The sequence below is a fragment of the Oryctolagus cuniculus genome, chromosome 1 (assembly GCF_051225735.1).
Source record: "Oryctolagus cuniculus isolate XC-2025 breed Fujian yellow rabbit chromosome 1, ASM5122573v1, whole genome shotgun sequence".
In the NCBI taxonomy this organism is placed as follows: Eukaryota; Metazoa; Chordata; class Mammalia; order Lagomorpha; family Leporidae; genus Oryctolagus; species Oryctolagus cuniculus.
The window spans coordinates 238,175,841-238,201,141 of record NC_142867.1 but is presented as its reverse complement, the minus strand read 5'-3'; the positions used below and the strand labels follow the sequence as shown (position 1 = coordinate 238,201,141).

The window sequence follows — 25,301 nt, the reverse complement described above, 5'->3', positions numbered from 1 at the left end:
CAGCACCAGCACAATACCACACAGCTTCCAGCCTCAGGAGGGTCCTGGACAGCCCTCTGCAGGCTTTGCTTTTTAGTGGTGCTCAGCTTTGGCACCAGCCAGCAGGGTGCTGGGTAAATATGGAGCTCACCCACTCCCCACCACAGAAAGTGTTCCTACCCACCTTAATCAGTTGTTGTAAAAAGTTAAAGGCTTCAACGCCAGCATCCCATACAGGCGCCAGTTCTAGTCCCCGCTGCTCCACTTAAAATCCAGCTCCCTGCTGATGTCCTGGGAAAAGCAGTGGAAAATGTTCCAAGCACTTGGGCCTCTGAACCCATGTGGGAGACCCAAATGAAGTTCCTGGCTCTTGGCTTTGGCCTGGCCAACGTTGACCATTGTAGCCATCTGGGGAGTGAACAAGTAGATGGAAAATATCTCTGCTTTCCACCTCTCTGTAACTCTTTTTTGTTTCTCTTATTCATTTAAAAAAGTAAAGGCTTTTATATCTCAAAAGCTAATAAAAACAAAGAACCAAATGAAGACTTGGAAAATATTCATAACATATGCAAACAGATACAGAAAATGCTGAGCCTGGGGACATATGTGGTCTGCTGGAGAAACTGCACCTTGTTTCAGAGAGGGGAGTCTGAGTCCTGGCTAGGGCTCCACACGAGGGAAGACTCAGACAGTTCCCAGTTCCCAGATTTGCCCAGCGAGCACTGCTGTGGGCATTTGGGAAGTGAACCAGCAGCTAGAACCTCAGAATCTGTCTCTGCCTCTCAAATTTAAAAAAACAAATTGACTTGATGTCAACAAGAGCAAATTACAATACTAAACAAACAAAAACAAACAATTAAAGCCAGAGAGCAGCTTACAGGATTGCTATCACTGAACCACATCATGCAGCAGTGGTCAGAGTATGCCACGTGCTGTGTCCCAGCAATTCTACACCCACAACCAGCCTAAGGAGTCAAGCAAATGACTCATGCAAACATGTAGCTATGAAAATGTTTATGGGTGCAACGTTTACAATAAAGGTGAAAAATAGGTAAATGTTAAATTAAATGCAAATTTGCGATTATATAATATCATGAAATACCAAGATAGCTACCTGAAGCAATGATACAGAATAATATTTAATGATGTGGAAACATCATAAAAATTTAACTAGATGTGAAAAAGAAGACAAATTAAAGATCATGGCCATTTTTTGTTTTGTTGAAAAAAAGGTGTAATAATGTGAAAGACAAGAATTTTAAACTATTTTTATTGCAGTAATCTATGGCATTTGATTCGCCATTTTAACCACTTTACGTGTAGAATGCAGTGACATGAACTCCATGTGCAATGTTGTGCAGCCACCATCACTATCTGGCCCCAAACAAAACTCTGTGGCCACTAGGCAGCAGCATTCCTGCTCCTCAGCCCCACTCTCAGCCCTGGCTCTGCTTCTTTTGGGAGCTCACCCAGATGGGATCAGACAAGGTGTGCTGCAGTATGTGTGACAGAATCTCACTGCACCTTGCAGCTGAATAAGCCTAGTGAGGAATGTACAGGCCACACTTCCTCTACCTCCACCTGCCATGGACACCTCGCTACCGTGAACAGCGCTAGGGTAAAAACTGCTCCGCCCACACTCGAGACGTGGGACTGCTGGATCACAGGGTAACGTTTAGTTGCTGGAGAGACTGTCACCCGTGTTCCACAGCAATGGCAGCAAGTTATATTCTACCAGCAACGAACAGCCATCCTACAGTTCCAAAGCTCTGCATTTCCCCAATGACCATCAGTGATGACCACCATCTCCACATGGAAACTGCATACTTGTGTATCTTCTTTGGAGAAATATCTACTTTGCCCATCTTTTAATTGGACCACCAGCTTCTGTTGTTGAATTTTCAGATTTCTTTAAATACTCAGGATAGTCACCTCTTGTCAGACACAGGATTTACAGGTTCTTGATCCTAGTGGTAGAGTTTCTAATTCTGCCAAAGTTTATCTTTTATTCTCTTTGCTTTTGGTGTCCTATCCAAGAAACCACTGCTGCTGGGGCTGGCGCTGTGCCATAGTGGGCTAAGCCTCTACCTGCAACACTGGAATCCCATATAAGCACAGCTAATGGAAGATCTTTCTCTCTATTTCTCTTTCTATAACTCTACCTCTCAAATGGATGAAATAATAAAATTAAAAAAAATAAAGAAAAAAGAAACCATTTTCCCATCAGTATCATTAAACTTTCATCCACGCCTCCTCCAGGAGTTGCAATGTCAGCCATATAGCTCAGTATCATTAAACTTTCATCCACGCCTCCTCCAGGAGTTGCAATGTCAGCCATATAGCTCAGCGCTGGGACTCTTGCTGTGTTACTTTTGTCTGTTGTTCAGGAAGGGTTCAACTTCATTCTTCGGGATGTGGACACTGCGCTTCCCAGCAACACTTGTTCAAGACAGTCTTCAGACCCTTGTGAAAATCAGCTGACAACACATGCAAGGGTTTGTTTCAGGGTCTTGGTTTCCACTGCTCCTTACACGTCTGTCTTTACCACACAATTTTTATTATTGTAGCTTCATAGCAAGTTTTGAAATCAGGAAGTGTGTGTTCTCTAGCTGTGTTCATTTCTTTCATAATTGTCTGACTACCCCAATTCCCTTGAAAAATTTTTTAAAAGATTTATTTATTTATTTTCTGCATAGGCAGAAAGAGGTCCTCCGTCCAATGGTTCACTCCTGAAATGGCTGCAACAGCTGGAGCTGTGCCAATCCAAAGCCAGGAGCCAGGAGCTTCTTCCAGGTCTCCCATGCAGGTGCAGAGGCCCAATGACTTGGGTCACCTTCTATTGCTTTCCCAGGCCATAGCACAACCCTTGAAATTTTATATGGACTTTAGAACGAGCTTTTCTGTACCTAAAAAGAAAGCTGTTGGGGGAGCAGCGTTTGGTCTAGTAGTTAAGAGGTCTAAGAGGTCTGTGTCCGAATTCAGAGTGCCTGTGTTCAATTCCTGGCTTCAACTTCCTGCTACTGCAGACCCTGGGAGGCAGTGGTTTGGCTCAAATAACTGGGTTCCTGCTACCCACATGGAGACCTGTACTGGGTTCCTGGCTCCTGGCTCTAGCTCTGGCTGTGTTGGGTATTTGGAGGAGTGAACCAGAGGATAGGTACTTTCTCTGTTTCTTTCTCTACACTTTTGAAATAAAAACATTTTAAAAAGGCTGTTGAGGGATGAGTGTTTGGTCTAGCGGCTAAGCAGCCAACTGGGACACGCACATCCCATACCAAAACGCCTGGGTTTGAATTCAGATTCCAGCTCCCTGTTAATGTTCAGTCTGGGAGGCAGCAGGTAATGGTCCAACTACTACCCACAGGGGAAACCTAGATCAAATTCCAGACTCACAGATTCAGGGCATTTGAAACAGCAGATGGGATCTGTCAACCTCTCTTGCTCTTTCTCTCAAAAAAATAAATAGAAACTTTAAGAAACCCAATAACCAGTTGTTGGGATTTTTAGAAGGATTGCATGGACTCTGTAATTGCGTAACTATAGTAAGTCTTCCGATCCATGAACACAGGATGTCTTTCTATTTGCTTGTGTCTTAACTTCATTCAGCAATGCCTTCTGGTTTTCAGCGTCCAAGTCTTTGCTCCTTGGTTAAATGCTGCTGTGAGGGAGCCTGCTCTGTCTCCTTCCTGCACAATCAGGTGAAGAACACAGACCACAGCGGGCTGCTGTGCGGTTCTGCATCCTGCTGCCCTGCTGGGAAACTCAGCTGCAGCGGCATTTCTGTGGGGTCCCTGCACCTGTTGCTTATGAGCAGAGACGACTGCACTTCTTCTTTTCCAGCCTGCGTACCTTCCTGCCTTTCCATGCGCAGCTGCTCTGGGTGCCACACACACTGCCTGGGGAGGTGACTCTGCACACAGACTCGCCAGCTGCTTGTCTCTTGTCAGACACAGGAGCCTGCTAACCATGTACAGTGAAGGCAGCACCAACACCTGAAGATGCTCCATTGAGGAAGGGTCCCTACGGCTCCCTGACATTTATGCAGCCCCGTACCTTTGGCTCCACGAGGGCCCCTGCCTGGATGAGGTACTTCACTGCATCTAAGTGGTTGTTCTCTGCTGCCTCCATCAGAGGGGTCCTCTGGTCTTCCGAGCAGGTGTCAATATTAGCGCCCGCCTACAAAAACAAAGAAGAGTTCAGGGGTATGGGTGGGTACTGAAGTCACCACTTGATGAGGAAATGGTTTACACGCATCCACGTTTGGACAGACCAAATGAGCAACAGTAAAACCAGTTCTACAGACCAAGTGCCCTGTACTTCCAGGACTGGTCAAAGACATGGGCACACCGCCCCCACAGAGCTTTAGTTCAAGCACAACAGCTGGGCTGGAGCTCATTCATTTCTAAACTAACTTGGCAGAAAACTGCACAGCAGTGCGACGGCACCTTTAGGGACAAGGGAGAAGACGAGCTCGCACGGAGGCGCCAGGCCAGCCCTACCAAGGGATGGGGCGCCCAGCTCCACCTCTGCTGCCTCTTCCTCCAGCTGCTTCAACTCGCCAAAGCGCAAGAGACGAGAAACCAGTGTGCACCAGTCTGTAATGTGGAACAAACAATTCTACCTTTTTCAACAAAGTAACAAACCTGGAAGATGAGTGAACTAGCAGCCATGCAGAGAGAAATCTTTGTTGGAAATGTAAGAAACTCCCAACTTAGGAATGGGCATTTAGCCTGGGGTTTACGGCACTGCGCTGGAATGCCTGGCTTCCTGAGAAAGCAGTAGTGACGGCTCAAACAGTTGGGTCCTTGTTACGCACATGGCTCCTGACTCTGACCTGGCCCAGCCTTGCTGACGCAGGTATCAGGAGAGTGAAGCAGTGATGGGAGTGCTGTGTCTCTGCCCCACAAGTAACAAAAAGGAAGCCTCCACCTCTGAAGTTGCTCGTGTGCTGTCTGACAGCGAGATATTTTCTCCACAGGGAGAAAAAATGCCTACTTCCACTAAAGTACAAAGAACTCCACTTTATGAATGTTTAGTATAAAAAAAGTTGAAAAAGGGACTTCTATTAACAGCAATGAAGAAAGAAAAGCAGCACATGTGGGAAATGTTTTTTAAATTAAAGATTTATTTATTAACTTGAAAGAGTTACACAGAAAAGAAAAGAGGAAGAGAGAAAGGTCTTCTACCCGCTGGTTCACTCCCCAGTAGGCCAAAACGGCAGGAGCTGTGCTGATTCAAAGCCAGGAGCCAGGAGCTTCTTCCTGGTCTCCCATGTAGGTGCAGGGGCCCGAGGACTTGGACCATCTTCCACTGCTTTCCCAGGACCTAGCAGAGAGCTGGATCGGAAGTGGAGCAGCTGGGACTCGAACCAGCATCCACATGGGATGCTGGCACTGCAGCCTCACCTGCTACGCCACAGCGCCAGCCCCAATGAGTAATGTGTTTATAAGTGGGCCAGGGTGGTGTAATCTGTAAAGACTCGCCATGACTGAGGTTTTCAAGGGGACCCTGACAGTGACTCAGGCCGCACTCGGGGACCTGCAGGGACACGCAGCAGGGCTGCAGACTCAGGAGATGGAGACAGGAGGCCAGGGTGCAGGAGACAAGAGTAGAGAGGATGAAGGGGCTTTCACTGCAGAAGTTTAAGACTAAAGGCACAGTCAAGCTGTCATTATGTAGCAGCCATTTTTAACAAATAAAGAGGCTACAAAAACACACACAGTAAGAAACAGGTCATTGAGGGGCAGGCTCTGTCCACACCCTGAGCACACAGCCCTGGGCAGCACAGTAGGTGTGAATGCCCAGGGCAGGTCCCTGGGGTCATACCCTGGGCAGCACCACGGATAGGCACAGGATGGGCTGGTTCTCTAGGCACAGCATTAGAGAGTGGGGAGGAACCGGGCCCCTGAGAGGTGGGATGTGGTCTGGGAGGTGCCCAGCCAGCCTGCTGTGGCCAGCCACTCACACAAGCAGAGGCCCCTCACAGACACACACAGCAACCCAGGACCCTGGCCTCCAGAGAAACTGCTCCTCATCCAGGAAAACGTACGGGTGCTAAGAATAAGGTAAAAAAATCTCCAAGAAGGTCAAGATACAGAAGTAAAAGTCAGAAGAATCAAACAAAGAGCACATCAGGCGCAGGCAGCCACGATTGAGGTAGTCGGGCAAGTCGGAGTCAGGCCTCACATCAGCCAGAGGCGTGTACACAGCAGGGAAAACTTGTCCTGAAACCTGTGGGATCTGCCTCCTGTGCTCCCCAGACCCTCACTGTGAGTGCAGCTGATGGCCAGGTCCCAAACTCCAGGAGGGAGTGGGCAGTGGGTGCTGCTCTGTGGCGAACAGAAAATCCTGCCAGCATCATGGCCTCTCACCCTCAGCCAAAGGGTCAGCTAACCCACGGCTCTCAGGAACCCACACCCAGCAGGAGAAACCACCAGAAAATGACACGGAGAGTAAAGGGGCAGCAGCAAGGGAGGTGGGAGCAGCAGAGGCGTGGAGCCTGGCTGGACATACTGGAAAATCAACCCGAGTTGGTGGGAGAAGCCCAACAGACTCACGAGGCTGGTGGGCTCGGAGGCAGACACCAGGGTGTGGCCGTGAATGACCCTCACTGCCTCTATGCCCAGGAGCCTGACCATCCACAACTCCAATGCTCACAAAATGCTGGGGCTAACGCCAGGTTGGCCACCACAGGACCACGCTCTGGGAAGTTCTCCACCTGTGTCACACAGGGCAGTGGCCCTGGTCTGTGTGGCTACTGAGCACTGGAGGTCTAGTGGAATGCCTGGGGTGTATCCTGCTTGTACCTCACCAGAGCCACAGGTGACCAGAGCAGAGCACACCTGTGCCTCCGTAATACCACTTTCCCCAAACAACCACCACACCTGTGCCACATCAGGAAACCTGGTGGCTGTAAGACTGGACCTCGGACCCATGCATGCACACATTTAGCTTTTTGGGGCTTTGGCTTTTTGACTAAAAGCAGCTAAACACAAAAGAATTCCTAATGCATAGCTCAGCTGGCATAAAGGTTAAAAGCAGAACTACACTTCCTGAGGCTCTTTCCCAGTGCTGAGAGCACAGCCTCACGGGGCGACATAACCGTGAGGGTCACCCCAGCAGGTGCAGTGTTCTGGGGATCACACTGGTTCCACTAAACATGTTCAGGTCTTTTTGTAACTGCAAGTACAGGATTTAGATTGCGGGGGGTGGGGCAGTAGCAGCGAGCACTGGGACATGGGCGAAGAACCTTAAACCCGCCTGCGCCTGTCGGTCAGGCCACGGCAGGAAAGCTGGTGTGCTTCACTGCATCAGTGCTAGATCACTGCAGACAAAGCCGCAACCCTGCAAGACGCCGGCTGAACTCCGCTCACTGCAACGCTGATGCTCTGCCTCGGGGAGGGGCAGCCGCAGGGTTCTGAGCAGATGAAGAACTGAGGCTGGTTATCTGGTGACACCCTAAGCAAACGGCATTTGGGTTTGCAACACAGGAGGTGACCTGGATGGGAGCATCCCCAGCCTGGATCAGTGTGGCTGGGTGTGGAGGAGCAGCTGGTAGTGGCAGCTGGGCTCCATCCCACTAGCATAGGTTGCATTTGGGGACTAGCAGTCCTGAGTTGCTGAGCCTCAGATGGAAGAGGGTGTGACCACGTGGCTCCCTTTCTGTCCTGCGCCCCATGATATCAGGGAGTAATTTGGTACTGCCATCTGGTAAGTGTCTAAGAGTTGAAAAGAATGAAAGCCAGGAGAAGAGTGCACTGTCGGGCAAGAATCAGGGGCTAGGGAGACGGCCTTGCCAGATCCGGAGGCAAACACGCTGTGCTCTGTGGTCTGAGACCTGTGCAGCATCCGTGCAGAGTTCACCTGTTGGTCTGGGCTACTTGTTCTTCCTCCTGTCACAGGTGTGGGACCCTGTAGAGACCTCTACAGGGATGACAGGAAAACGCACCTCCTCTGCGCATTCTGAGAGCCATCCAGCAACTTGCAGACTGAAAACCCACTGCTCTGGAGAAGATCGGGTCCGTCTAATGTGGCAGCCCATCAGCAGTGCCTGCCCCTCCCCAGCCAGCCGCTCACCAGTGCCCCAGCCACAGCTGCGTGTCGCTCCGTCCTGGGCGGATGTGGTTCTTGTGGCATGCTCTGAGGGTGCTCATGATGGAACTGGTTCTTTGGCAGGGCCATGGGCTCAGGAGCTGCAGCCCTGAGGCAAGCCTGCCTCTCAGCTCACAGTGAGAAACCATCCAGGAGGCCTGACCAGTGAAGACACACAACAGAGCCAGGCACTGCTAGCGGCTCTGTCGCGGCCATGCTTCATCTCCCCACAGCTTTCTGGAACGTGTGTGGAATATCTGTTTTTATTTGTGTGTTCACCCTCCATAGGCAGGTCCAGTTGCCAGGTTGCCACACTGTGGCTGGGCTTGGTCGAACGTCTTTGGTGGCTCCCGTCCTCACCTTGCTGGGAGGTGCAGTCCTCTGCATTGTCCTAATCATCTGGTTCTCCGTGTGGTCCAGGAGGAAGAGGAAGGTAGAAGGAGAAATAACGTCCAGTCCTCTGAAAGCCCCTCAATGCGAAAAGGAAGAGCTCGGAAGCACCACAGCCACCTCTGCCAGCGACGCCCAGCACAACCTAGTGTGGGACAAGCTCTAAGCCTGGGACAGGTACGTCACCACCATCAGGCTCCAGTGAGGACCAGCTTCAACAAACGTCATTCACCACCTCAGTTATGTCCACATGAAAGGCGTGAGAGCAACCCTGAGGAATTCCTGTCACTGACGGGGGGACTTTTACAGCTCACAACCCCTCTTCCTGGGCAGATATTTAAACCCGACGCTCATCCCGATTGCAGAGGAAAAGTCAACTGTGCCAGCAAAGGCCAGGGAGAAGCGTGACAAGCAGCTGCAATCAACCAATTAACCAATGCAAGGGCTGGGCAAGAACCAGCGGCAACCGCAGTCCCAGACTGGGACCCACAGCACGAAAGGACCTCTAAGGGGAGGCGAAGAGCAAGCAGACCTTCAAGCCAGGGCTAAGAGAGACGCAGCAGGGAGACTCCCCAGGATCTGACCCTGGGCGTCAGGCTGCTCTAAACACACACTTCCTTCCTCACAGGGCTCTGGAGAAAGGTTCAGAATGTGGTTATCAGCCTCTCAGTGCAGGTGGTGTCTTGACACTTTCCAACAAACCAGGTGTGCAGAACATAAGGGGTACAGAAAGGCAGTGTCGCTGGCTGCTGCTCTCCAGTCTGCTCCAGGTAATCTGGGACCAACAACAGAGTGCCAGCCAACTCAGGGCCCAACCTGTGTGCACACTGCAAGCAGGCGGGACCATGGGAAACAGGGGTCCTGGCCATTCCTAGAGGGGGAGGGCTCAGCGCAAGCCCAAGGCCTTGCAGAAGACTAAAAGGGTTGGGGCTACCTAGTTAACTCCTTGGGATAAAATCCCAACCTCCCCCAAGGAGACCCTGGTTGCCTTGAAGACAAGACGGGGAAAACACTGGGTTTCTGGTCAACATTGAGGGACCCCTCCCCCATACTAACGAGAAAGAGCTCTATCTGAGAAGAAGTAATGCCAAAGGCATGCCAAGGAAAGAGACAGAGAGACTTCCGAGCTGTGACCTAGGATGCGTGCTCCAGAGTGGGCCTCATGCTGGTGTGTCACTGAGTGTCCCAGTCACTGGAAAGAATCCCTCACTAAACTGGGTGCTGCTGAAGTCAAGGACAGGTAGGAATGAACGTCCATAGAGCCAGGGGCAGAATCCATGGCTCTTCCACAGGGCTCTGAGGGTCCTGAAGCCATTCCAGAAGAAATTTTAGCCTAGGTGCACCCAGGAGGACGGAGCTGTCTTGCTGACCTGCAAATATAACAATAAGCAGAATGGAAGCTGGCCTGGGGCTAAGCACTGTCCTCTGAGACCTATGGCAACAGCTAGAACTGACCCATCTTAAACAGATACCCCAGGCAGGGATGACCAGGCCTGGAGACCTCCTTGTAAGCGCCTACATCACCTATTTAAAAACCCAGTCAGATTAACACCAGTGTGTGCAGGACCTGGGGTCCATGAATGAAGCAGTCAGAGCATTCATGCCCTGACACCCAATCCCTAAACCCTGATGATCAATCCACCTGGGAATGGCAAATTTTTGCCATCTTATACCTAAAGAATGCATTCTTTTGCATTGTCTTGGACCCTGAGTACCCAAAGATATCTGTTTTTGAATAGGAAGAATTGAAACATCACCAGAAACTGCAGTATGGACAGACTGTTCCACTACAAGGATTAAACTCCCCCATCCTTCTCAGGGAATCTTGAGTTGAGGCCTGAGGGGGAACAGGCCTGATGTGTCTGTGACCTTCTTATCACCAGATCCTCAAAGGGGGCTCTTGATACCACCACTATAGCTGTAACCAAGAGCAGGTGTGCAGCCATTCAGACGCCTGCATCTACATCAGAGTGCCTCGGTTCTGTTCCAGCTTCCTACTAATGCAGACCCTTCGAGGCAGTGGGGATGGCTCAGGTCACTGAGTTGCTGGCATCTAAGTGGGAGAACCTGGATTGAGTTCCCAGGCCCAGGCGTTGGTCACAAGCTAGTCCTGGCCATCTGGGTAGTGAACCAGCACAGGTGAACTCTACCTGTCTGCTTTCTCTCTCTCTCTAAATAAATAAATAAAAATAAAAAATCAATTATCTGACAAAGGGAGAATACAAAGTACCAAAAGAAAAAACACAAATATCTAGAGAGACTGTGAAATGTCCAGGATTTCTAACCACAAAAGGACAACAGAGCTTGCCCCAAGATCACAGGTGGGCAACTTGTGACTTGGCTGTGTCCCAACTGAGGACACACTGATGGGATTTGCCTACCTGTATTGTGGCACAGTGGGCCAAGCCACCACCTGCAAAGCCGACGTCCCAAATGAGCCCCAGTTCAAGTGCATCTCAGAAGGCAGTGGAAGATGGCCCAGGTACTTGGGCCCCTGTCACCCATGTGGGAAAGCAAATGGAGTTCCAGGCTCCTGGCCTGGGCCTGTCCCAGCCACAGGCATTGTGACCATCTGGAGAGCAAACCAGCAGATGGGAGATCTCTCTCTGCCTCTCCCTCTCTCTCCCCCTAACTCCCTCCCTCCCTCTCTCTACCTCTCCCTCTCCCTCTCTCTAACTCCACCTTTCAAATAAATAAAATGCATGGGGGCTTACTTTTCTAGAAGTTTAGATACAGTGTCCTGCTAAGGGCAGTGCCAGCCATGTGTCTGCTGATTAGAGAAACAGAAAACCCAATTTTAACTGCCTGGACTTCATACCAAGCAGCAAATGTTTTGAATCCAAAAGGGCAGAATCAGTTGATGATGGCTGGGTATCGGAACATCACTCTACTACCCTGGCAGCCCCTGAACCTGCCCTGCTACTGCCAGTGTCTCAGGACCCAAGCACAGGAACACCCTTGCAGCGCCAGTCCTGGTGTCCGAGGCAGGGAAGGGCTGAAGGCAGAGGACATGTGGACTGTGACGGCAGCAGGGGGTAAGTGGTCAGTGCAGGGCAGGGCATGCCACTGGGAAGCTCAGAGTCACTCTCTAGGTGTCTGCACAAAAGGCAGAAATGACAGCACTGGCGAGGGCACTGGAAATGGGGGCAGGAAAGACTTTCATATCCTGTACCTGCTCCAGGTGTACCATCTCAGAGGTCGATGCCCATGGCCAGCTCCCGAGAGAGAGGATGCCCAAATGCTAACAGCCAGGCAATCAGGATGCTACAGGCTGTACAGCAAACAGGCAGCTGTATATACCACAGAGGACACCAGGAGGGACTCTGAAGCCACAAGAGGCATGGCAAAGCCGACATGGTTGCGGGAGGGCAGAACTGAGAGGAAGAATCCCAGTGCCCTGGGGAACCTAACATGCCTTCAGCAGGGGAGCCTCAGGGCTCCTAGGGAGACTCAGGGAGCCTAGCGAGAAGGTTTCCAAGCTTGAGTAACTCTGGGGATAAAAACTACCAAAAGAAATGACAGAGAAGTGTAGATCACACAGAAACTACACTGGAGTCGCAAGGCGTGCGCCTGACCCAGTTGTTACAGCAAAGGTATACAACTGGCTGCTTAAGATGCGAAAGCCAGGGAAAGGGATTGATCGATGACATAGAAACCCGATGCAGACCAGGCCTGCTGCACCCCGCTGGCCAAAGAGGGTGGACAGTGGGCCTCACAGTCACAACACAGCCCCGGGGTAATCTGAACACCCCCACGCTTACAGCTCCTTCATGGGGGGCCAGAGTCTTCCTCCACCCAACTGAAAAGGCTGGAGAAGCCCCTGCAAACCTATGAAATCAGCTTAGACCCGGTCGGCCCAGGAGTGGCCAGTGACACGGGATGGCAGTTATGTGACAGGAGGGGTCTGCAGTGTTCCAGGCTTTAGAGCTAGGTTGGAAACTGCCTGCTGCCTGTACTGTAGTTGCCTGGAAGGATGGAGAGAGGCAATCAGACCCTGAGGGTGCCCTGAGCCAAACCTTCAGAAAACTCAAGAAAACTGGTGGAAGCTCTCATCCACGACTCACCCGAGTTACAGCAGCCCCAACAGAACTTTAGGTCCTGGTCAGTTTGAGTTGTGGGGTCAGACCCTGCCCACCGTGGTTGCCTCTCAGCCTGCTCAGAGAGCCATGAGACACGGATGCCATCAGGGCAGGTGGTGGCTGCTCTCCACCCAGCTGCAAACAGCAACCAGCCCTCATCCACTGAGATAGACCCCACCCACAAGCAGGGAGCTGAGGCCTCCACGGAGACCAGGAGATGGGGCTACCCTTAAGACCTGAAAGATGCCATCTGGTTAGGACTGGACGAGACATGGGACTGCTCACCCTCCTCCTTCTCTTCAATGACAAGACAGGACAACTCTGGATTCCCCAGAGCTGAGTGAAGAAGGCTCCTGAACCTCCCCTGACCCTCCAGGAAGAACCCCTGTGAGCAGTGCAGGCCTAAAGCCAACGATGACAGGCACACATCTCGATACCCTGCCTCATTGCCAACAGCCTTGACAGCTGCTCCTGCTCAACCAAGACACACCCTGATGTTGCAGCATGCATGTTGCTTTCCTGGAACCTGGAGGAGGGCAGCCCCCCTGTTCAGCAGGACACAGTGACAGAAGAATGGCTTCCCTCCCTTACCCTAGGAGAAGGGGAAGGCTGCAGGGGGGACTTGCAACGAGGGTGGGATCTAGGCAAGGGGGTTCAGGAACTGGAGTGGAGCATGACTCAGTTTACTCTGCACAATGTTTATCAAAGGAGGCAGCAGGTAGGCTGCCCTTCAACAAGCACCATGGTCAAGGAAATCAGGGGCTCTGAACCTCACGAAGCAAGCCTGGACACGCCTCGCCCACGTGGTACAAAACCCCTCCCAAACTGCTTCCCAGGAAGGAAACCTCTTTAGGGAACGCTCCAGTCTCACTGTCCCCTTTACCTGTCCCAGGAAAATGCAGCTCTCCTCTGGCCTAAGGCTAAGGCTCTGGTTGCCACTGAGACGTGCACCCCTGGTGTCTGACAACAGAACCACCAGGGGGCAGGAAGAGACACTCAGTGCAGAGTAAGAATTCCCACGGAGCTGGAAGGTAAAGTTGAAAACACCTCCTAAAAGTGCATCAAGACGGGCCGGCGCTGCGGCTCACTAGGCTAATCCTCCACCTAGCGGCGCCGGCACACCAGGTTTTAGTCCCAGTCGGGGCGCTGGATTCTGTCCCGGTTGCCCCTCTTCCAGGCCAGCTCTCTGCTGTGGCCAGGGAGTGCAGTGGAGGATGGCCCAAGTACTTGGGCCCTGCACCCCATGGGAGACCAGGAGAAGCACCTGGCTCCTGCCTTCGGCAGCGCTGGCCGCGGCGGCCATTGGAGGGTGAACCAATGGCAAAAGGAAGACCTTTCTCTCTGTCTCTCTCTCTCACTATCCACTCTGCCTGTCAAAAAAAAAAAAAAAAAAAGTGCATCAAGATGGACCTCAGCAAGGTCGAACAGCAGACCCAGCCAAAGACTCCAGGAGGCCCTTTTCAGAGCAGTCATGGGAACACCTGCCAGGACGCCGACACTGAGTGTGCAAGTCACAAGCCCAAGGGATCGGAGGGTCTATGCTACGTTGAGGTGGGACTTTGAACCAATGGGGTTAAAGGAAAGTTCCTGAAGGTTCTAGAAACAAAGGGTAGGTAACATCAGAACAACGAAAAGTTAGACTGAAATGGACTTAAAATGTGGCATCCAGGAGACGGGAACTGAATGCAGGACTGGGGACACGAGGTCCAGGGGCGGCAACACAAGAGCTGGTACCACAGCATCCACATCTGAGCAGAGACAGTGCTGCATCTGCTCAGAGGGTAAGACGGGACTTGCAGAGGCAGAGCCAACCACAGGCGCTCACACAGAACAAGCCGTCGAGGATGACGCAGCTCGGCTCAGAAAGCACTTACAGGGGATGTAGGATGCCCACACCCCGTGGAGAAAGGGCTGGCTCAAGTCCTGACTGCTCCACTTCTGATCCAGCTCCCTGCCAATGCACACCTGTGAGGCAGTGGGTGATGGCTCAAGTACTTAGGTCCCCGCTACTCATGTTCCAGGTTCCTGGCTTTGGCTTGCCCCTGTCCTGGTTGTTGTGGGCAACTATAGAGTAAACCAGCAAATACAAGATTTCTTTCAAATAAAATGAAAATTAAGAAAAAAAAGAAAGTATTTACATAATCAAATAATTACCAGAAATTCTGACTTAAATCAGGAGACCTAATGAGACAACTGACAATCAGGGCTGGGGAAGCAGAAGTGTCTGTCTTTGGGCTGCTCCCTCCCCTTCCATGGTGGCAATCCAGCAAGTACTAAAATGAGATCTGCAGCCTGAACGTTAGAAAACCTTAGAAAAACAGCACGCTATCTTCAGAGGGGGTGGCACACATGGAAGCACCCTGACACAAGTATGGGTTTCCCTCTCAGGCTCACAGCACTACCTGACTTTTCCCCAGTGAAAACCACGAATAGGGAACAGTTCTACCCAGACAGAGGACGGACAAGAGGCTCGGGGACAGCCAAGGCCAAACCTGAACGAGCATGTGGCAGATGTCCACGTGGCCAGCCTCTGCCGCGGCATGCAGTGGGGACCGCTTACTCTGGTGCTCCATTTTGAAGTTGGGGTCGATTCCATCAACTGTGAACAAACACGATTTAACTACTTACTTCTGAGACAGCCACACCACCACTCAGGCAGTCACGAAGGACCAAATGGATGCGTCAAGATCAACAGCAACTCTGGTAACAGGATCAGGCCCTCAGGTGAGTGCCCAGGCACCCAGCTCAGCTCTAGGTAGACCTTTGCAGGCAGCTCTGTCCATCAGAAATGATCTCACACCCCTCCTCAAACCCTGGGATGCTTCCAATTTCTTGGTTTTTTTCTATGTTTCTATCACTCCTGGTTAAAAGTAGCCCCATGCCCCTTGAGGCACCAGCAAGGGCAAAATGACCTGAGAGTAGTCACCCTCTGTGGGGCGGGAGCAAGGCCCTGGATGGACATTCAGCAAGGGCACCACCTTTGCACCGTGCAAAATCCAGGAGGAAAATGAATAAAATGGCCATACTGGTCATCCACATCTGAACAGAGACAGTGCTGCATCTGCTCAGAGGGTAAGACGGGACTTGCAGGAGGCAGAGCCAACCACAGGCGCTCACACAGAACAAGACATCGAGGATGTTTTTTAAAGAACAAAACGGTTTAGCATCTTTCGTGAGGTACTGTGAAGTAAAAGACATAAAATCACCCTTTTCAACCCAGGGAAGACAAACATCAGAACTGAAGCCTAGAGTTATGAGATCAGAGATCAAATCGGCACCAGGAAGGGTCTGGAAAGCAGGCTTCTGGGTGCGGGGAATTTAAAACAACAGGGCTGTCTGTCATAAAACACGACTCAGCAATGGGCTCCAAATCTGGCCTTTGTTTACACCACGACTGCCCCCACTCCAGGCCCTGCCACGCTCATCTCACTTTTTGTAGCCTCTATATTTCCGCTTGATTGAATAACCCCATCTCTAATTCCTTTCCAGGCATTAAAAGATGCATAGGGAATGTTTCCAATGCCAGCCCAGCAGCAGGTTGTACACCAGTGGGCAGCCCAGTCCCTGACCACCCTGGTCCCATGTGAGTCCCAGCAGAGGCCCGCGTGTGCGCGGCACTGCTACTCACCCAGCATGAGGAGCACTTTCTGCAGCTCCCCTTGCCTGGCGGAGAAGTACAGCTGCTTTGGGTGGAAGCGCAGCTTCTTGGGTCTGCAGGAAAGCACAGCACAGAGTCAGCTGGGCTCCATGTCTCGCACATGAGAAAGAAGCTGGGAGCTCAAGGGCCCGGGTGACCACTACCTACCAATTCCTCAGAGTCAAGGGCACCAACCCTGCCAGTGTTGGGGATCTCATGGTAACAACAACAAAAATAAACAACTGTGTCTGGCTCATGGCACCTGAGTGCCCCCCACTGTTGTCAGAAGCAACCATGGCACACAGGAACCTCCGGCAAGTGGAATGAGGTCCCAGAGGCCTTGAGGACTGCTGAGATATGCTCAGCACAACGGCATGTGGGGCCCATCTTGAGTGGGAGCTGACCCTTGTCACACTATGTGCACTGGTCATCCTCTAGCTGCAATGAGCATACAGGGCGGGCAGAGTGGGAACACAGGCACTTTTGCTGTGTCAGTCAAAAACTAAGCTGACAGTCAAAGGGCAGGCAGGAATAGTGCAGGCCCCGGTCAGTGTGCAGGGATCGTGGGCAGCAATGGACACAACAGTCACTGAAAGAACGGCCCTGAGGTGGATGGACAGGAGGGACGGGAGAAGCCACCTGCTGAGGAAGCACTGGGGACGGACTTGCCAACACCAGAGTGCGCCTGTGTCCCCTGGCTGTGACCCCATGCACGTCACTAAGGAAGGCAAAGCTGCCCCAGGCCTCATGGGGCCAGAAGCGGGCGAGCTGTGTTTGGAAGACTGAGGGGTCTCTTGACCCAACCCTTGCACTGCCCAGCCAGGGGACAGGGGCCACAGCCCAAATGCAAATGGGCCTATGTCTGTGAAATCTCAGACCGCCAGACTTCAGAGTTGTCTCCTTTTGGTCACGGTGTAACAAGGACAAAAACTAGCAACACTCTCACAATATCGCATGAACACTGGCGAGGTGTTCTGATGGACAGCACGACCCCAGCTGCAAGCAGAATGTGGGGAACACAGTCACAGGTGCCCCGGGAAACCTCTGGGCACGCAGCCCTGCTCTTACTTTTCCGAGTCGAGTGCAATCAGCGCACTTTCCAGGGTTTCCTTCCCGGGTCCCTGGCAAAGCCCGGAGGTGGGCCTCGCGAGCCCGCCGGCTCCTGTGGGGTCAACGCCTTCGGCGGCTGGGGCAGCTGCGCTCTGCGGCTTGTCATCCTCTGACAGCAGCGGTCCCACAGTGCTTTCAGGGGAGGAAAGCAGCGACACGTTCAATTTCAGACAGTGAACAGAGACCCAGGTTACGCTGACCTCTAGAGCACGCGGCTCTTCTGAGGAGAATGCCTGCCTACTCCCTCAACTCCCTGCCCTCCCAGCCCCTGCATGTGCCAGGCCAGGATTCGTAATCAGATTCCTCATCACATGTGCTCACAACTTCACTCAGTGTCCGCATCACTTCGGGCCATGTGCTCCGATCTGTCTTCTGAGGGAGCTTTAGGCTGGATCTACTGGGGCCACTGCCCACTCCCCACAAAGGACACTCACGGGACTGGGGTCAGGTGCAGGAGGCCAGAGGTTCACATGAAGAAAATAGAGCTGTTCCAGTCTGTAACTGGGTACATCCAGACTGGGAGTGTTTTAAGTGACCTTCAGTGTGATATTTCCAAAGGCGCTTGTTCTGTTAGACAGTCTACAGATTGTACTGAATCTCTTTCATCACTTTGTTGTCCAGCAGGGAGTGGGGCACCTGACACCTGCACCTCTGTTTGTTCAGCACTCTCTCCCGGACTTTCAAGAAGACAAAGGTATGTGTCCAATAAGAATATTTCCATCTCTTCTAAGATTGCTGTTTCCTGTCTTCATTTGGGGCCCTCAAACCTTACTGCCAGGTAACTCAGTGGAAGCTGGCACTCATGGACCAGACGTGCACAGGTACCTCTGGGGGCTGTTCTAGAGACAGAAACACTATACAGCTGCATCAGCCAGGGTAGTGTGAAACTTGGTTCAAAAATAAGCAAATGAATGAATCTAAGAAACCAAACTGAAAGAGATTGGCTACCAACAAACTTCGGTGTTTCTTGAATGTCAGCAATCTCAACAAGGTTCAGAGTTGGTGGCTTTCGGATAACAGCATAAATCAACTAACAAGGAAAGGCAGCCACACTTTCAGACAAACGGGAAAGCTCGGCCAATGGCCCTGTACCTGCCCGTAGTGGTGTCTGCCCTGCCTTCTGCTGCTGAGTTCTTCTCTTGCCCAGGGGCCAGTGTCACGGTGGAGGTTGTGTCTGCCTTGGCTATTGTCACCTCTTTGGCCTTGGAGGTGTCCTCCCCGCAGTGGGGACAGTAGCTGGCATTGTTGACGCGAGAGGCACAGTCTTTGTGGAAACGATGAGAGATGCTGCTTTCGGGCTGACATTCCATGAAATTACCCTAAAAACAGTAAGAAGAGACATCATTTTAGAATAACCCAGTGGACCGAATGCATGAGTGACCCTGGCAGGGGCTTGGAGAGGAAGTCCAGTCCTGCCCAGACCAGCATCAGTGTTGGGAGGAGGTCCCAGGGTTGGCAAAGCAGCCAACGCAGGCCCAACCTTGAAGCAGAAGCTGAGGCTGAGGCTGGGCAGAGCCACCGGGTGCGTGCCCCAGCCCTGCTCTGCCAACAAGCTCTCTGGCCATTCTGAACAAGAGACAAGGGCCCATTCTCTGAGGGCTGATGAGACAGGAAGGTCAGGAGGACAGAGATGCCCCAGATGTGTGCTTTGTTTCAGGCAAACCACAGGAGGGACCGGTGTTCCTGCAGAAAGTCAGGGACAATGACATGGAGAAGCAGCTTCTGTTTTTTATAACAGAAGCTAAAGACAGGGAGGGGCACCTAGGTGTGAAGTCCAGAGAGAAGTTCCAGAGGGGACGTCCTAAGCCCAGGTCCACAAAGGGGCTGGAGGGTGCCTGTAGGCACCTGAGGCTGCAGGCAAAGGGAGCACTCATCCATGTGGACACTCGCACAGGAGCATGCTACAAGGGAGGAGCCCATCCTCAGGGGCCCGGGCAACCCTCAGTCAGCAGAAGAAGGGCAGCCAAGGGCAGAAGCCACGGCTCTCCTTAAGAGAAAGTGCCCTGTGTGTGGACCGGAGGTTCACAGTCCTGTCATGGGGATGGATGGTGCCCAGGCTCCACAGTCCCAGTCACCTCTGAAAGCCAAAGGCTCCCAAGCAGGCAGGAGGGAACTGGGACAAAGGAATCAGTCTAGGATGAGCTCAGTAGCTGGAGAGGGGATCGTGAGGTGCTGCAGCCCCGGATGGGACATGTCTGCTGCAGCAGGGCAGATGCAGCCAAGAGCAGGTGCCCATGACTAGACAGGGGCCCAGGCAGAGGACATGCGAGGCCCTGGCCAGGCCAGACTCTTACCGCCGTGCAGAAGTAGCCGCAGCCAGGACAGCACTGGTGCTTTACCATGCGGCCCCGGTGGTCTTCACACAGCACCAAGAGTGGCGCCTTGTTGGACGGGCGCATCAGCTCGTACTTCACCACGCTGTTTGTGCAGCGGCCCAGCTGCAGGCAGAAAACACAAGAGGTCAGTGACAGCCCTGCTGCAGGACCCCAGTGCTCAGTGATGGGAGCTCATAAGGGGTGCCCGGCAAAGCAGGCCAGGTCCATGAGCGTGTGCAGGGCACCTGCCAGCACTGGGGCAGGAAGCCAAGGTCTTCCGCACAGCCTGCAGAAAATGACAGTCACATGACCACGTTCAGGGAGACAGGAGTGGGCAGAAATGAAGGGGTCTTGGGTGGGCAGCAGAGGAAATGGACGTGCATGGGGCAAGGAAGCCCAGGCCGTCACAGGCCAGCACTGGGAACAGCACAGTGAGCCTCCAGCAGCCAGGGCAGTCAGAGCACCCTGTCCCGGGGGTCACAGCTGAGATGTGAGAAGCAGAGACTTAGAGACTATTGGGTCTGCCTGAGGGACCCACGATGTGCACAGAGGTGGAACAAGGCTGCTTGGGGTGGGGAGTAGAGACATCCCAGGGGCTGCTGTTCTGCAATGATCGACTGGCTACCAGCAAACACCCAGTAAGAGAACAGCTAGTGCAACAGTACACAAGCAGAGAACAGAGTGACCGGTGACCCAAGAGAACTACGGGTGCTCCCAAAACACATGAGGAACTGTGTAGGCTTCCTGGCACCCAGAGAAACAGTTCTGTTGCAGCTGTGGCACCTGCAGAAGCCGAAGCCCCAAGCAATCTGGAAAAAAGGAGCTAGGAAAATTACTGCCGCAGACTTCCGAGGACACCACCTGAAGACGGGACTGAGGAGCACCACACGGGCACCTGGAGGGATGCACCACTACAACACAGCAGCAGCCACCCTGTCCACCCACACGGGCCCTGTCAGGGTCACCAGGAGCATTGTAAGGACACTGCCAGCACCTCAGTGAGCCAGGCCATGAGCCCTCCCTGGGCAATAAAAAATGTTAATAATGATTTTGCCTGTGTTTTGGAAAAAGAGCTGGTTTATACTTTTTTGTGTAAGTATTTTATCTGATTTGTTTTAGAGTGACCCCCGAATTATTCACATAATCATAAAAAATGCTAAATGTCAGCCGGCGCTGCGACTCACTAGGCTAATCCTCCACCTGCAGTGCCAGTACTCTGAGTTCTAGTCCCGGTTGGGGCGCCAAGGTAAAAACCAGACAGCAGCCAGACAGCGACAACGAAAGAATTATAAGGAATGCAGAGATGGTGTTGAGGGACAGGAGAGCACACACCCAGACAGACAGGCCTGGCGAGAAGCCGCGTCTCTGGTCTCCCACACACCTTTCCCAGAGATGTACTGCAAGACAGCCCAGGACAGGCGCAGAGCAGGATGTCTGACACTCCCCACACAAACGTGCAATGCTGCCAGTGGGGGAGCACACTGTGAACAAGCACAGGGGAATCAAAGGATAAAAAGGAAGTAATTATTAACTTCAAGGAAAATGAAACAAGCAGGGATGGAAAGGAAGGCGCGCGCACACACACACACACACACACCTGGCTCAGCTGTGCACACACTCCAGCTCAGCCCTGCCTGTCTACAGCTCCTGAGGGGCGCGCAGTACAGGGATCAACAAGAAACCACGGGAGACACCCAAAGCAGGTCTGAATGACAGCAGAGAGCAGCTCTTTCAAGGTGAGGAGGAGCCACTATGAGCACCTTGGGCGGCGACACATTGAGGTCCTGAGGCGCAGGAGTGACAGCCGCCAGGTGATGTTGCCCCAGAGAGGGCAGAGTGGGAGACAGCCTCCTCTATGGTCAGAAGGCTTGGAGTGGGGCCGCTGCAGTGGCGTAGCAGGTTAACGCCCTGGCCTGAAGCACCAACATCCCATATGGGTGCTGGTTTCAGACACGGCTGTTCCACTTTTGATCCAGCTCTCTGCTGTGGCCTGGGAAAGCAGTAGAAGATGGCCCAAGTCCTTGGCCCCTGCACCCACGTGGGAGACCCAGAAGAAGCTCCTGATTCCGGGCTTCGATTGGCGCAGCGTCAGCCATTGCGGCCAAATGGGAAGTGAGCCAGCAGATGACAGACCTCTCTCTTTGCCTCTGTTCTCTCTGTGTAACTCTTACTTTCAAATAAGAGCCTCGGCCAACTACAAAACCACCAGACTACAGGCTGTGCTTCCAGAAAGCCACAACAGGAACCACGGCTGAAGCTTCCACTGGATTGCTCAAAGCCAAAACCCTGGGAGCTGCCCCAGGCAGTCAGCACCCATCTCTAGCTCTGGTCCTCAGATTTCTACTTCCTTGGTGGGAAGCTCATGAGGACCCATCTCCCTGACTGAACAAAAGTGGCCAGGAAGCAGAGCAAACCCCATGGCCTGGCGCATTGTGACGGGAGAAGGGAGGACAACAGCAGGATCATCCTCTGTCTCCGGGGAAGGACAGCCAAAGTCCTCGACCTAAGACACTACTCGACACCACTGAGGTGGGCTCTCTTGCAATGAGCTGGAAGGACAAGGCCTAGGTACACAGAACCTGCAAATCACCCCGTCACCAGGCAGCCAGTACCGAGCCATAAGCAAAAGCACTCTTATCAGCAGGGGTGGGGAAGGGAGGGCACCCTCCTCAGAGGCAGCAGCACACGGCAAGCCAAAGGATAAGGGTGAAATAGGAAGGCTTGGAAAACAGCTGCTGTACAACATGAGCCTCCGCATGAGGTCAGGCAAAGCAGTGACGCTCAACTGGGGGTGATGCAGAGCTCTAGTGGGAAGAGGACAGAGATGTAGATAAAATCCAGCAACAGCCAGAACAGCACCCACCCCCACCTCCATACTGAGGGTGAGAAGTCTTCCACCCGAGGACACTGAACCCACAGCCACAAGAAAAACAATCAGGGCCAGAGCTGTGGCACAGTGGGCTAAGCCTCCGAAAACTGTGGCACCAGCAACCCATATGGGTGCCACTTCGAGTCCCAGCTGCTCCTCTTCCGATCCACCTCTCTGTTGTGGCCTGGGAAAGCAGCGGAAGATGGCCCGAGTCCTTGGGCCCTGCACCCGCACGAGAGACCTGGAAGAAGCTCCTGGCTTCCGGATCAGCTAGGCACCTGCTGTGGCATCATTTGGGGAGTGAACCAGCAGATGGAAGACCTTTCTCTTTCTCTCCCTTTCTCTGTCTATAATTCTGCTCCTCAAATAAACAAACAAAATATTAAAAAAAAAAAAAAAAAAAGAAGAAGAAGAAGAAGAAGAAGAAGAAAACAATTGGGCCGGCGCCGCGGCTCACTAGGCTAATCCTCCACCTTGCGGCGCCAGCACACCAGGTTCTAGTCCCGGTTGGGGCGCCGGAGTCTGTCTGGTTGCCCCTCTTCCAGGCCAGCTCTCTGCTGTGGCCTGGGAGTGCAGTGGATGATGGTCCAAGTGCTTGGGCCCTGCACCCCATGGGAGACCAGGAGAAGCACCTGGCTCCTGCCATCGGATCAGTGTAGTGCGCCAGCCGCGGCGGCCATTGGAGAGTGAACCAACGGCAAAGGAAGACCTTTCTCTCTGTCTCTCTCTCACTGTCCACTCTGCCTGTCAAAAAAAAAAAAAAAAAAAAAAGACCTAGTGACTTTGATAAAAGGTCAATATAGGGTGAGCATCCCCATTTCAGAATCTGAAATTAAAAAAACTCCCAAATGCAAAACTGCCTGAACACAAGTAGAAAATCCCATACCCAGCCTCAGTGACTCAGAGGCTACAGGGAAAACAAGGCACATGGAGAATGCTGTGTGTACAGGGCACACATGAAACTCAGATGCAGGCATGTCTACACTTGAACCTAGTTTCCAAGGGAACTCATTACGTCTATGCAGATGTTCCCAAATCTCACAGAAATGTGAAATCTGGGGCCGGTGCTGTGGTGCAGCAGGTTAACGCCCTGGCCTGAAGTGCCGGCATCCCATATGGGCACAGGTTCTAGGCACGGCTGCTCCTCTTCCAATCCAGCTCTCTGCTATGGCTTGGGAAACCAGTAGAAGATGGCCCAAGTCCTTGGGCCCCTGCACCCACGTGAGAGACCCAAAAGAAGCTCCTGCCTCCTGGCTTCAGATCAGCATAGTTCCGTCCATTGCAGTCAATTGGGGAGTGAACCATCGGAGGGAAGACCTCCCTCTCTCTCTCTTTCTCTTTCTCTCTCTCTCTCTCTTCCCCTCTCCTTCTCCCTCTCCTCTCTCTGTGTAACACTGACTTTCAAATAAATAAATGAATCTTTAAAAAAAATAGAAATCTGAAAGACCCTTGGTCCCCAGGATCTTAGATACAGGATATTCAACGTGTATAAATCATTCCAGCCCTAAAACCAAAAGAGAGATGAGAGCAGGGCCACGGAGGGCAGGACCATCATGCCACACAGTCAACTACACAAGTGACTGGGGTAGAGAAGAGACGTAAAGGACATGCTGAAGAGGCCGAGGCATCCTGAGAAACAGCAGATGTCCACCCAAGATGTCAAAAGCTCAGAGAGACCTAAACAGGACAAACACCAATAACACAGAAAGAAAGAAACATCACACGTAGGCACAAAAATTCAAACTGCTAAAAAGCAGACACAGGAAAACCTTGGAGGCCACCAGAAGGAAAGGCCATCGCATGCAAAGGAAAAGAGCAAGAGTTCCAGGCGGCTCGGAGACTGTAGGATGAGCCCGAGCTGCACTGCTCATGTTGAGTGGAAAGAATATGACCAACCCAGAATTCTTGTCCACAAACACTTTCAAAATTTAAGGTAAAAGGAGATATTTTTCAAACAAAAGCTCAGGTAATTCATCACCAGCAAAACTGTGCTAACAATAACAAAAAAGTTCATAGATGGTTTCTAGGTACAAGGAACATAGTAACAGATGAGACTTTTTATCTACACAAAACAACAGCTTAAGATTAATGTTAAGACTACTCGGGTTAATACATTTTTTAAAAGATTTATTTATTTACGTGAAAGGCAGAATTACAGAGAGGCAGATGCAGATCCACATGGGTGCAGGGGCCCAAGGACTTGGGCCATCTTCCTCTGCTTTCCCATGCCATAGCAGAGAGCTGGATCGCAAGTGGAGCAGCCAGGACTCAAACTGACACCCATATGGGATGCCGCCACTGGAGGCAGTGGCTTTACCCACTACACCCACAGCTCCGGGCCCTGTTTAATAAATTTAATTAAATGGTCACTGTTTAAAGCAGCAACAGCAACACACAGTGGGTCTTCAGCACATATAAAATTATACCATGTGAAAAGATGCAAGGAAAGGTATGAGCCGTGGTTATGTGATGGGCTCTCACATGAACAGCATCAACTAAAGGCAGATCTGTACCGTGTGCCCCAAGGCAACCACTGAAGGCATCAGACAAGCATGCAAATGAAAAAGCCAACACTGAGATAAATATTTCTATCCAAAACAAGACAGCCTTTTTCTATTAAAAATTTCAATCTGGGGGCCAGTGTTACAATACAGTGGCTTAAGTCACCACTTGTGACACTGGCATCCCATTGAGGGCTATTTGAGTCCCAGTTGCTCCACTTTCAATCCCACTCCCTGCTAACGCATGCTGGGAAACAGCAAAACAGGACCCAAGTGCTTGGGCGCCTGCTGCTCAACTTAAGAGACCAGGACGGGGCTCCTGGCTTCGGT

The 25,301-nt window shown here is 52.1% G+C and overlaps 1 protein-coding gene across 15 annotated transcripts in view; it reads right to left on the bottom strand.

The window, feature by feature from the left end:
* EHMT1 (euchromatic histone lysine methyltransferase 1) overlaps window positions 1-25,301 on the bottom strand; it is a 186,711-nt gene that overhangs the window by 32,799 nt on the left and 128,611 nt on the right. For all 15 annotated transcript variants that reach the window (XM_051838869.3, XM_051838872.3, XM_051838871.3 and 12 more), the window contains 6 exons: window positions 19,581-19,724; window positions 18,379-18,605; window positions 17,245-17,418; window positions 16,168-16,250; window positions 15,032-15,138; window positions 4,033-4,155 (listed from right to left, as the gene is read on the bottom strand). In XM_051838869.3, the coding sequence (XP_051694829.1) occupies window positions 4,033-4,155; window positions 15,032-15,138; window positions 16,168-16,250; window positions 17,245-17,418; window positions 18,379-18,605; window positions 19,581-19,724 (858 nt within the window). The remainder of the gene's footprint in view (window positions 1-4,032; window positions 4,156-15,031; window positions 15,139-16,167; window positions 16,251-17,244; window positions 17,419-18,378; window positions 18,606-19,580; window positions 19,725-25,301) is intronic.